We start from the raw sequence: 12,744 nt of genomic DNA on the forward strand, positions 1-12,744 counted from the left end.
AGAGAAATGAATAGAAAAAAATCCGCGTTATATGATAATTTTGAATTAAGAATGAAATTGTGGTATATATAGAAAACATTGATCTTAATGGCACAAAAATTCTGTTAAATTAAAAATTTTAACAGCACATATTAACCTTTGACTGTACTTGACCTATATATGATTGATTATGATAATTGATTTTTTGATACGAATAAACATTTTATTACTGAGTAACTATTCAAATCTAAACCTTGATTTTGAGATATTCATGCTGAATTAATTGAACTTCTACTGAAGCCACAAAAATAAAATGAACAAACAACATTATTCTTAGAGATTTTTAAAGAAATATCTAACATATCTTTCTCTTTAATATCGGCATTGATTTCTCCATACTATTAGGCACTAGTCTGAGTCTCCTACTCACTCTCCTTCATCCTTGACCTTAATTGCAACAATGTGCCCCTCTCTCATATGAAAGTCAGAGTAAAAAAGCTGCATCCATTTCCACAAGAAGATACAATCATAACGCAATTTGCAAAAGTGCTCAACTATTTCCGTAACAAGATGCAGGCAGCATTGGCAAAAGAAAGTGTGGTCCCACATTTCTCTTATTTAGAAAAATTAAAACATTGGGTTAAGGTCACCATTTAACCATCATTTAATACTTGACGACTATGTTAATCATATAAGTTGTTTTTTATAAGAGATGAGATGAGACATACAGCTATGAACATTAAATATTTTCCTAAATAAATACGATAGTTACAAAAATGTTTTGATTTTAATTTAGGATTTAACTAACCTAGGTTTAAAGGACATATTTTAAAAATATATATATATATATATATATATATATATATCATAAAAATATATATTTAATTCATAATCTTAAAGTACTAGTAAAATCCTTTAATTTAAGCTGATATCTCAATAACATATATTGTAATTAACTAATTATAAAATAATCTTTTTATAAAATGAAATAAAGATCTCAAAGTGAGAAACAAAACAAGATAAAAATTAATTATTTAGTTAAATTTATTAAATTATTTAACGATTTGTAAATATTAATTTGACATAATTTTTTATATGTGAATTTCCAAAATAATGCTAATTCTTTTCTACTATTAAATCGATTTATATATTTTTTACGACTAATAAAGCGTGGAAATATTTTCTACAAATGCAAGCTTTGCCTTCAAGATTGAGGAAGATTCCAAATACACGCGGACGAGGTATATATTTTGGGATATACTCAAGAACTCCATATCAGTTATAATTATGTTTAAAGTTTAAACACAAATCATAGGTACCGAGAGTACAAATATATTTTTAGGAGAAACCGAGAAAGAGAGCGCTTTTTAATATTGATATTTGACTCATGCTGGTGTATGAGAATGATATGGGGGTGGGAGGTGTCTAACAAAAATGTGGGTTCAGGGTAGTAGGAACTCGGACCCTTCGAGAACAGCAAGCAAAATCCACGGTCCGATTTCTTTGCGTTTGTATCTGTTTGGAGTGGAACTCGGACCCTCCGAGTTGCATGCAAAATTCTTCTTTGTGATATCGTTGGGTCCGATTTCATGCATACGAATTTTTATCTCTCACCCAAACAAATCGGACCCTTCGATTTGTTACTAAAAATTTAAAATTCAAAGAAAACGCAAGGTCTGATTTCCTTCTGCCCACACTGACAAAAAACTTGTTCCACAAATATGTCTGTTTCACCCTTAAACCATATTGGAGCAAAGCACACACATGCCCCCCATTTCCAAAAAATTGAGCCGAAAGAGAGAGGGGGTGATAATTTGGTATATTGCTTGCCGTGTATGATGGTTGAAGCCTTATAACTGTGTGTGACGTTCCATGACATTGACGCAGATACTGTGGTGGTCCCTCCCTGAAGAACAGATTAAAGAGCATTGGATTCGTATATCACCCGCAGCCAATAATAGTTGGACACGTATCACAGGAATAAACCGGGTTTGGAAAAAGATATCACTAAAATATTTGTCACATATACTCGCCTTGTTGTATGTCGGGTTAAGGTGAGATTGGGTCGTACACGACAATGATAGAGATAGTGACACCATTAATTAACTTAAGTTACAACATTAACATCTCCAACTTTTCTTCTCTTCTTAGAGATCTATTACTTTTGGTTTCAACCTTGAACCTTGTGTACACAGGTTATTAGATGTTTCAATAAAAAGCTTACAATAATTATTTACAGATATTAGAGATATAACCATTAATGTTACATTCTCCCATCAGCTTAAATTTTTGGGATGAGTGGTTTCTTAACATGGTATCAGAGTTCTATGTCCGAAAGATTAAGAGTTCGATCCTTGAAGAACCCCAAAAGTAAAAAAAAAAAAAATATTAGAACCTCTTGACCTTTCAAATATTTCATTGGCTCCTTATACTTTTCCTTAAATATATATACATTTAGATTAATTATTTTTTATTTTTCTAATATTATCATTCTAATATTACCATTAGATTAATTATATCTAATAAACGACGCATTTAAAGAGTACTAAAAATAAATTTAAGTCCATAGCATCGTAATGTGAAATGTCCAATTAGCTAGCTTGATCCTGTATCATATACCATTCTAGATAGCTCATCCGAATTAATTCAAGCAGAGTAGACATATATACATGTGTTTTTCAGCCTTATATCTTTAACTAATATGAGCATTTCCAATGTTAATTCTAAATTTATTTTATTTTAAGTTTTATAAAAATGTTTATAAAATTATATGTTATAAATAATAATTTAAAATTAAAAAATAAAATTTATTTTTTTAATATTTAGTATTAATTCTATTAATTTTTTATATTATTTTAAATTATTTCATCAATATAATTATATAAGTAACAAAATTTTATTAATTTTTTATTAAAGTGATATTATATTTTTAAAATGATATCAGTTTTATTTGATAAATCAATTTCAATATATATTTTAATTCTAAATCAATTTATTTCTTAAAAATATCAACAATAATATTCTAAAAATACTCTAAGTAATATTTGGCACCTTTAGACTTAATTTGGTAAAATTTTTTAAAAATGTGTTTGTGCTTTTTAAAAGCTCAAACTCTTTATTTTGTGTTTGGTAAATCAAAAAGACTATGTGTTTGTGTTTGCAGCTTCTAAAAGATCAGGGTATTTTTAAAAGCACTTAAGATAAAGCTTTTTAAAGTTGACTTATACTTTTCAAAATTTAAAAGTCTAATATAACCTCATATATTAACTAATTTTTAAATTTAATACTTGTATTTATGTCTATTATAGTATTTTTAAATTTTAAAAATTATTTTACCAAATGTAATTGATGTTGCCTGTATTTATTAAAAAATATTTTGATTTGATTTACCAAACATAAATACTACAACTTTTAAAAAATTATCTTTAAAAAATTAATTTTTATAAATTATTGTTAAAACTTTACCAAATTAAGTCTTAATCCATTGCCTTGGAAGTAAGGTTAGGTAGTCTAAATAAAGTGTTTTAATTTCTTCTCATTGTGCAAGTCCTAGGTTTATATATATACATCATTTAATTTTTACATAATGTGATATTAAGAATCAAATCTATGTTTTTTTTTTTAAGTTAGAAATGAGATTCGAATTCAAAATTGATATAGTCCATTTATTTTTATTTAAAAATTTTGAGTTTAAATTCCACTTTTAATTAAAAAAAATTAAATCTATGTTTCAAAGCCTTAAATATTCTTAGATGTGTTTTTTTTTAATCCATGAAAGATATAGTAAATCAGAATTCATAGTTATATATAAGTACGTGGTTATTAAATTATATGCTATGTAACACATCAAATTTATTGAACGGTGCCAATTGCCAAATAAATACGAGGGAATTAAAGAAGAAGTGCGTATGATGAGGTTATTACGGAACACGTGTAAGCATGAACGTAATTAAGGGAACTCGTCAACGCAATATATTGAGCTTCCTAAGCTTTTTGATATAAATACATATATTGGCGTGTTCATCTCATGGATCGGAAGTCATGATGCATGTAAGATTTTTGGAATCGAGTATATCAAATAGCGAGCTAGCTGGTAAGGACCGCCACAATGAATTTACTACTAAAAATGATTTTAGATGATGTCCATATCGTTATCAGTATCAATCGCTATAAAGATTACAGATAGATGAAGCACATACATACAAATATACAATGCAAAGCCATTTAATAATGAAAACAAATTAAAGCATGCAGAGAATTATAGATAAATATAGATAGGAGAATAAACAAATAAATAGTAGTAGATTAATTTAAGGGGGATAATGTGGGTCACGTGCCATGCCGCTGCCACCTGTAGTGGGGCGTGCAAGTGCAGCCACGGGAGCTCCACCACCGCTCCACTCTACTTGTCTAATGTCTGACATTATTACAGCGACAAACAGGAACCACACTACCATTAGTTACAACCAAAACCAAGAACGGAATTGAACCCATCCTATGATTTTGATGATTATGCTAATAAATGTTGGTTTATCTATCACGTGCCTTTAGGATATATGTTAAAATTATAAAACAATTTTTTTTTTAAAAAACATAAAAGTTTAAGTTTTTAATATATTTATTTTATATTTATTAAATAAAAATATTTAAAATTTTTTACTAATAATAAATTTATTACATGTCATAAATTCATAAATATTTTAATAATATTTTTTAAAAATATTTATTTTTTTTATTTTTATACATTCAAAGAGTCAAAAAATTTATTTTAATCTTTTTAAGAATTCAAAATTTGTCTTTTTATAAATTAAAAAGTTTTATTAAAAATAAAAAATTTAAATTTTCAATATATTTATTTTATATTTATTAAGAGAAAAATATTAAAATTTTTATTAATAATAATCTTATCATATATTTTTAAAATATATATTAGTTAAATCTTTTTTTAAAATATTATTCTTTAACTAATTTCTTATTTTATTTAAGTGGTTTTTGGACGAGTAGATTACTAAAAAATAATGAAGTTACTAATTTTTTATCGATTAATATTAGTTAATTTTTTAGAATTTATTTTTTAACTTACATTATTGATATTTAAATAAATATTTAAAATTACATATTAAAAGAATATTGTCCAAAATCAGGTTAAAAAGAATATTCGAAAATAAAATAAAATATCCAAACCTAATTATGATCTTCTTAAAAAAACTATGAGAGATGAGAAATATATATTTGTAATTCAAATCATATCTTAATAAATCGTGAGGGAAAAAAAAGTAAAAAAATAATAATATTAAGATAAAAAATGATTAATAATTTAATATTAGTTATAAAAAAAATTGACTCAATGCAATATACTTTCTCGTTTATGTAAAAAACTTGAATAATATGATCTTAAAACTTTGAGGATAGCAAAGATTGTACACACAACTCTAGATTAAAAAAAAAAAAACATATTTATCCACTAAATGGTAGATTGAATTGCAAAAATAAGAGTAATTAGTGGATTGCATAGAGGGCATTAAATAGGAAAGCGTGTTATGGCGCGTGGGGTGGTGATGTTACCATAATTTGATGAAAAAACCCGCCCACAATTCCCCATGAACATGTCCTTTGTATCCTTTTTGCATCATCATCTGTTTCTCAAAGTAGTTAACATTGCCATTAACTTGCCTTTCCAAACCCCAAACACCGCACGCAAAACCACCACCACCTCCTTCCAACCATAACCATTTCTCTTTCTCTTTCTCTTTCTCTTTCTGCAACCAACTTTACCCTTCACTCTCCTCACTTACAGAGAGAGAATGGGAGATCATATGTACAACTATGACAAGAATCTGTCATCGTCCTCTTCTTCACAGGACGAAATCTCTCTTTTCCTGCGTCAGATTCTGCTGCGTTCCTCACAACCTCACCAAGATTCACCACCACCGCCACAACAACAACAACAACTCCCTTCTTCTTCTTCCTCTTCTTGTTTCCCATCAACCTCACAGCTTCAAGATGGGAAGATCTCAGCTCTTGGTTCCACCCGTGCTGGTTTTCTCTCTGCCTCCTCCATGAAGGGGCACGGAGGTAATTCTGCACCAAATGTCTCTTCTTCTTCCGTAGGACTCAGTGCGAACGATACTGATGACTATGATTGCGAAAGTGAGGTATATATAATTATATATCACTCTCTCTCTTTTAGCCTTTCTAATTGTTTCATGTTCTAAAGGTAATGTTGTAAGAGAAAAAGGTAGCTGCCAGATTTTTCATACTATGGTTCTATGCAAAATAAAATAATATATCATGAAACTGACACATTAGGTTTACTCAATGTCTTGGAGTGTAACATACAATCATACATAACATAATAACTTAATGTTATCTAGTTCTCTGGTTCTTAGCTTGTTTATAGTCTGGATCTTTGTGGAACTTTTTGATTTAGGGTTAAATTTCTTGCTAGGATTTGAGGTAAGAAACAGCTGCACCTTTTTCTGTACTTACTTTTGAAACACAATTGGTTGGGAATTTCTAAATGTAGGAGGGTGTTGAGGCCTTGGCAGAAGATGTTCCAGCAAAGCCTGTACCTTCTAGGAGTTCATCAAAGAGGAGCAGAGCAGCAGAAGTTCATAATTTGTCAGAAAAGGTTTTTCTGAATTCCTACCGTGGCTTTCTGTGGTACTTGGTTTTGATTTCATTCAAACTTATGGTAGTTTTCCTTGTTGAGCAGAGAAGGAGGAGTAGGATCAATGAAAAGATGAAGGCCTTGCAAAATCTAATTCCAAATTCTAACAAGGTAACTCTAGAGTTTCTTTCATCCTTTGGTTTTAAATGGTGCACTTCATGATCCTTTCTTCAATTTTGTTTTATGCATGTTGCAGACTGATAAGGCTTCAATGCTGGATGAGGCTATTGAATATCTTAAACAGCTTCAGCTCCAAGTACAGGTCTGTGTCACTTTTACATCTTGCATTATTGTTGTATGTGGCTGGCCGAATTTGCCCCAAGCTGTTGATTCTTGAGTTTGGATATACTAGTCGTTTGTGATAATTGTATGATTTTGTAAACACATTCCCATTGTTTTAAATGGACAGCATTACCTCATTGAAGAGAGAAAACAACAGGAAATTAAGAAATGAATGGTAAGAAGAAAAAAAGCTTAGATATGATAGTAATGATCCAGATAGCGTTATTAAGGAATGCTTATTATTGAATACCTCGTCGTTCAATATTCTAATACAATTTCCATATATTGCTTCCCATCCTTATAGGATAAATTATCACTCTCAAATGACTCACAGCAAAAATCATAATAGTAGTGCCGTTCAAATTGAAATATTACTAAAGAGGTCCTTAGTAGAAATCCTTTCATAACCAATGATAAACAAGTTGTATAATAGGAGAATTAGCAGAATCAAGGATCACGTGTGAAGTTTAATATTTGTCTTCAACCTATTAGGCAACTAGGAGTGCAGTTGCCTATTGCAGAGAATAAGTTTGATCTTATTGTTGACTTAGTATTTACAATTGAGTACAGTAACTATCAATGGGAAGCCTGTAGCTGCTCAGAGAGTCAGAGTAAAAGGAAATATTCAATCAAAATTGTCATAACATTAATTGATAACCTAACCTTCATTAGTTTCATTATGAAAAAGCAGGGTGGTATAGGCAATATATTTTGGCATAATTTTGCTTACAATTAATAACATTATAGCAGAAATTCATGTGGGGCTTCTTGTGATGAAGAACTCAAAGCTTATGCTTACTTAGATTATATATTATATCCAATGGCCATAGAAATGGCTTTCAAGAAAGATTTATTCTAAACTGTAGGGGAAGTTTATGATAATATTTCAGATGCTATCGATGAGAAATGGATTGAGTTTGCACCCTATGAGCTTTCCCGAAGGATTGCAGCCTCTACAGTTCTCAAGAATGAGTATGGAGTTTAGTGAAGAAAACAGGGCCATCCCTGTAAACATGACAGAAAGTCTGCCTCTGCACCAAGGCAACCCCTTGCCCTACGCATCCCTACCTAACAAACCAACCATGCCAAATCAGCCATCAGTGACTTACCCTTCATATCTTAACAACTCAGAAGCGCCTTTTGGGCTGGAACCGCCAATCCTAGCACATATAAAACACCTTCAACCAGGAAGATTTTCTGAGGTAAGCTCAACAATGTGGAATGAATGTCACATCTTGCTAAAACTATAGTTCTAGTCATTGTTACATGTTCTCTTTTGAAATGTAAAAACAGGCGCATAGGGAAGACACACTGCAGCAGCAGCAATCAAATGCAAGCCATTCAGATACCGATCCATTAGGTGGTTCTCAAGGTGTGTGCACTTATGTTTCATCCAATATAATGAAGTTATATATGCAGTTTAACTATTCAATTATGATTTTATAAGAACCTCACGGTCCCTAAACTTTCCACCCCCCTTAAATTCCAGCTGTAAAAGAGTTGGAGACAGGAACCATGCCCACAACATCACTCTCCTTTGACCTGCAAACATGTGAACCTAAGGACAACAACCCTTTGCAAATTTGCATTGCTGGAAGAGATCAATCATCATCAGTGATCATTAGAAATAGTTAACCCACGTTATTCTTGCATCACAAGTAACATAGTTAAGTAGGTAATTAGTACATGATGCCATTAAGAAACTATATTCAATATATATACCTTGATCACCTTCATGCATGGAATGCAGCATGTTCTGAAAAGTTTTCATCAGTGCAGACGGAAATGGTGCTTGAAATGATAACAGGAAGACAAGGGATTTGAAGCTTTTGCAAAGCTTCCTATACTTATTTTTGTATTTTAGTTTCCTCAGGAAATCAGGATCATACCTTGAGTATTCTATGGTGTTATCTACACGCGTCTTTTCCTAATTACATATGAGAGTAGAATATCTCTCCAGTTAAATTATGTATTCATGATGCTAGGAGAGAGAAAATTGCCAATTGTTGTACACTTGCACGTGGTATATTATCTTGTTAATTATATTGTTATATTAATTATGAAATATTCATTATGATGATTTTTTATGCTTAAAGATAATACTAATCACCTGTTTTTTCAACTTCTAAAGTTGGTGTGTCATTCTGAAAATTAGTCTGTTAATTTATAAGAGTCTTTACTTAGGCATTTATTCAAATAAAGATACCAAAAAACACATAACGATATTTTGTTTAGGTGGATACTACAATGAAGATGGCAAAAATATCTTCTCATGAAGATGCTTTGGTTAAAAGTGTGGTTTATTTATTTAGCCACACTTTAAACAAAAACAACACTTTTATAAATATCAAAATCTAACCATACAATCCATCATCCAAAGGTCAAAAAGAAATATACTCATATGAAGACAATTATGCCATCTTCATTGTAGTATCCACCTTTTGTTTAAGGCTGGTTCTACTATGTGGAAAGAATAATGTGGTTCTTTAAGGACCTGGGAGGTTTTATAAAATAAAAAAGTTGTAGGGGTTGATTTATAAATGAAGATAAGTTGAGAAAAATTTGGGTTGCTTAACTCAAAAAAGATGAAAATGAAATTTTGGGTTTTCGAATCGCTAGAACAGTGCCTTCCTGTTTTCCGTTCCTTCTTTTCGCTAGTTCTCCCATACTCTAATATTATGTTCACCTTAACTTGATTTTTTTTAAATAAATAATTTATTTATTTTAATTATCAAAATAAATAATTTGTAGGTATTTATCAATTTAAATAGATGATTTATCTTTTTTATTATTTAAAATAGACTGTTTAACTTTTTTATTATGTAAAATCGTTCATCTTTCCTATTATTTGAAACGTTCTATTTTTAAGAGTTTGGTCCAATTTTAAATTATTTTTATGTCCATTCTAACAGGAGGACACAGAGATACTAACAAGGGACACAATTTATTTTTTATTTTTTCTTTTATTATTCTTGTTAATTTATTATAATTATATTTTTATTATTATTTTTTTAAATTTATTAATTAAAAAATAATAATAATTTTAACTTTTATAAATTGTGCTAGTTTATCACCAAATAAAATATAACAACACTAATTTTGTGTCTTGTTTTCAAAGTCTTATCTTATTCTATTTTCAAAACCAAATACAGCTAAGCCATTAGACCAATTTAATTAAACTTAATTACCAAAATATCTTTACTATATAATATCACGGTTAGATTAATATAATAACGGAAGACAATTGAACTACACATATATTATTCACAATTTAATTTTAGTCATTTTAAAATTAAAAAAAAATATATTAATCTTTTTAAAATTATTTTCAAGAAATTGTTATATGTTTTGGCTGAAATCAATGCTTTGATAAAACAATGTATATAATCAAGGATTATTATTATTATTATTATTATTATTATTATTATTATTATTATTATTATTATTATTATTATTATAGTGGACACTTTTGCTTGTGAGTTTTTTTTTCTTGTTTACAATTTGTTTTATGAGTTTTTTTTCATAAAAGAGTAAGTAGTAAGATACAATTTTTGTTAACTAGTGTCCAATATTAGTTTAAAATATTTGTTCTTTATACACATGTCTGTTAAAAGCTCCAAGTTACAAAAAGTCCATAAACTTAACCCTTTTTTAATTGTATCTAAATAACAATGTTTTCATTAATGATTGAGGCTTCTTTATAATTATTATAAATTTTGGGTAAGAATATAAATACACATACTAACCTGTACGATTGATTAACAACCACACATTTAGAATCAAATTAAAGTATCTTTGAAAGACCACTTGATACTTTCACCACCATAGCCAAAGCCTTTGTTTAAAAGTGTGATGGATACGGAGGATGATCAAGAGACTACGCTTACATTGAAAGAATTAAGGGTAAATTACTGAAATCAACTAAGTGCAGTCTAAAATTATCCAGATCTCTTAAAATTAAATTTTCTTTGTGAATGTCTTTTAAGACACATTTCTATATAAAATAAATTCGATTTACAGAAAATAATACTAAATGGAATAAGTAGATTCGAATTACATGCAACCTGAGAAAGGCTATAAGTCGAAGCAATAAGTTTTGAACTAGAAATGACCATAAATCGAGATAACTGCATTTGATTTTTATTTACATGTAAATCGAACCAATTCAGTTCGAAGCCAATTGTTTCGATTTAATGATTTATGGAAATCGAAACCCATAGATTCGATTTACAAGCAACATCTCCCTCAATAATTTTTAATAAGCATAACTAATAATAATTATATTTAATAAATAATTTTTTAATTTTAAAATTTTATAAAAAATATAAATATATAAAGTTATATTAAATTTTTTAATTTTAATAAAAATAAATTATATATTTATTAATGACTTAGTCACTCAACATACTCTTTTAGTACTCTTTTTAAATACTCTTATTATTATTATTATTATTATTATTATTATTATATGATCAATTTTTTATTTACTTTGTCCAAAAAGGGTCAATAATTCATACATAATAATCTTATTATCGAGAATACTTAAAAAAATACTAAAATATGTTATTTAATATATGTTAATTTTAATTTAATAAATAAATATTAATTTTAAAAAAAATCTTGTAATTAAATATTTTGTTAGCTTATTTTTTAATGCATGAAATAAAATATTTTTTTAATTTTTAAATTATTATTGATTAGAAGAGTATTATATTTGAAATTTGAGTAAATATATTTTTAATAAATTAATTTATATTATACCACAAGAAAATATTTTATTCCATGCAAAACAATTTTAAAAAATGACTTAAAAGATGTTAGTACTATAAAACGCTTAAGTAAATACACTTTTTAGACAAAGTAAATAAAATATTTAATTACAATACTTTTTCAAAATTAATATTTATTTATTAAATTAAAAATAACATATAAAATAACATAATTTAATACTTTTTTTTGTAAGTACTCTCAATAATAAGATTATTATGTATGAATTGTTAATCTTTTTGGACAAAGTAAATAAAAAATTGATCTAATAATAATAATAATAATAATAATAATAATAATAATAATAAGAGTATTCTGAAACAAACACTAAATATATAGAGATTAGTTACGTATAAATCGAATTAAATGGATTCGATTTAATCATGATGGTTAGTTGAACTTGAGAAGGGGGGTTGAATCAAGTTGGCTTAAAACTTAAAGTTTCAAACTCTGTTTAAGCAGTAGCTCGAGTTGCAGGAGATTATTTGAAATTATCTCATACGCAGAACAAGTAGAGAGTAGGGAAGAGAAGATAAAGACCAGCATGTACTGGTTCGGATTCTTTGTGCAATGAATACTACGTCCAGTCTCCACCACAAACCATAGTAAAATTTTCACTAATCATTCACAGATTACATACATCAATACTATTGAAATTCTCTCTAATTCAACTAGTATCTACCCCCTAAGCTTTCATCACCAAAGCTTAGCTTCCCATAGTGCTGTCCCAACTAGGAAGGGGAATCAAACAGATTCAATCTCCTCAAGTGCTAACCCAACTTGGTAAGGGAACTAATCCTAGTTCAAAAACCAAAATTACTTCAGAAATCAGTGGCTCTTTTGCATCACTCTTGCCTTTTCACTCATTGGATTTTCAACCTCACAAGATTAACCTTTTCTCAAAATAGAAAATGATACAAGATAGCCATAACAATAAGACCAGAAATTAAGCTTGAGTAGAAGAAAAAGATTCCAGCTCTGTGTTAGAGATGGTGCTCTGAGTGTGTGCTCTCTTTTTCTTACTTTGAAATGACGAAGTGAGGCTT

The 12,744-nt window shown here is 28.6% G+C and overlaps 1 protein-coding gene across 3 annotated transcripts; it reads left to right on the forward strand.

The window, feature by feature from the left end:
* Nucleotides 1–5,527: 5,527 nt before the first annotated feature.
* Nucleotides 5,528–9,011, forward strand: LOC112748627 (uncharacterized). 3 transcript variants are annotated; one of them, XM_025796855.3, is made up of 8 exons: nucleotides 5,528–6,134; nucleotides 6,506–6,610; nucleotides 6,695–6,760; nucleotides 6,846–6,911; nucleotides 7,798–8,133; nucleotides 8,225–8,303; nucleotides 8,421–8,606; nucleotides 8,711–9,011. In XM_025796855.3, exons 1-7 carry the CDS (start codon nucleotides 5,784–5,786, stop codon nucleotides 8,564–8,566), a joined length of 1,149 nt encoding a protein of 382 aa, XP_025652640.1. In that variant the 5' UTR covers nucleotides 5,528–5,783; the 3' UTR covers nucleotides 8,567–8,606; nucleotides 8,711–9,011. The 3 variants fall into 3 exon arrangements, with proteins under 3 accessions (XP_025652640.1, XP_072074646.1, XP_025652639.1); XM_072218545.1 differs by having other exon boundaries at nucleotides 7,822–8,133; XM_025796854.3 differs by having other exon boundaries at nucleotides 8,421–9,011.
* Nucleotides 9,012–12,744: the final 3,733 nt, after the last annotated feature.

This window comes from Arachis hypogaea, chromosome 15 (genome assembly GCF_003086295.3).
Source record: "Arachis hypogaea cultivar Tifrunner chromosome 15, arahy.Tifrunner.gnm2.J5K5, whole genome shotgun sequence".
NCBI lineage: Eukaryota > Viridiplantae > Streptophyta > Magnoliopsida > Fabales > Fabaceae > Arachis > Arachis hypogaea.

Bases quoted from the DNA above. Each gene is read 5' to 3' on its own strand.
- LOC112748627 (XM_025796854.3), top strand. From the start codon at position 5,784: ATGGGAGATCATATGTACAACTATGACAAGAATCTGTCATCGTCCTCT. The intron at 6,761-6,845 runs GTAACTCTAGAG...TGCATGTTGCAG, and splicing joins TAATTCCAAATTCTAACAAG to ACTGATAAGGCTTCAATGCT. The intron at 8,134-8,224 runs GTAAGCTCAACA...ATGTAAAAACAG, and splicing joins AACCAGGAAGATTTTCTGAG to GCGCATAGGGAAGACACACT.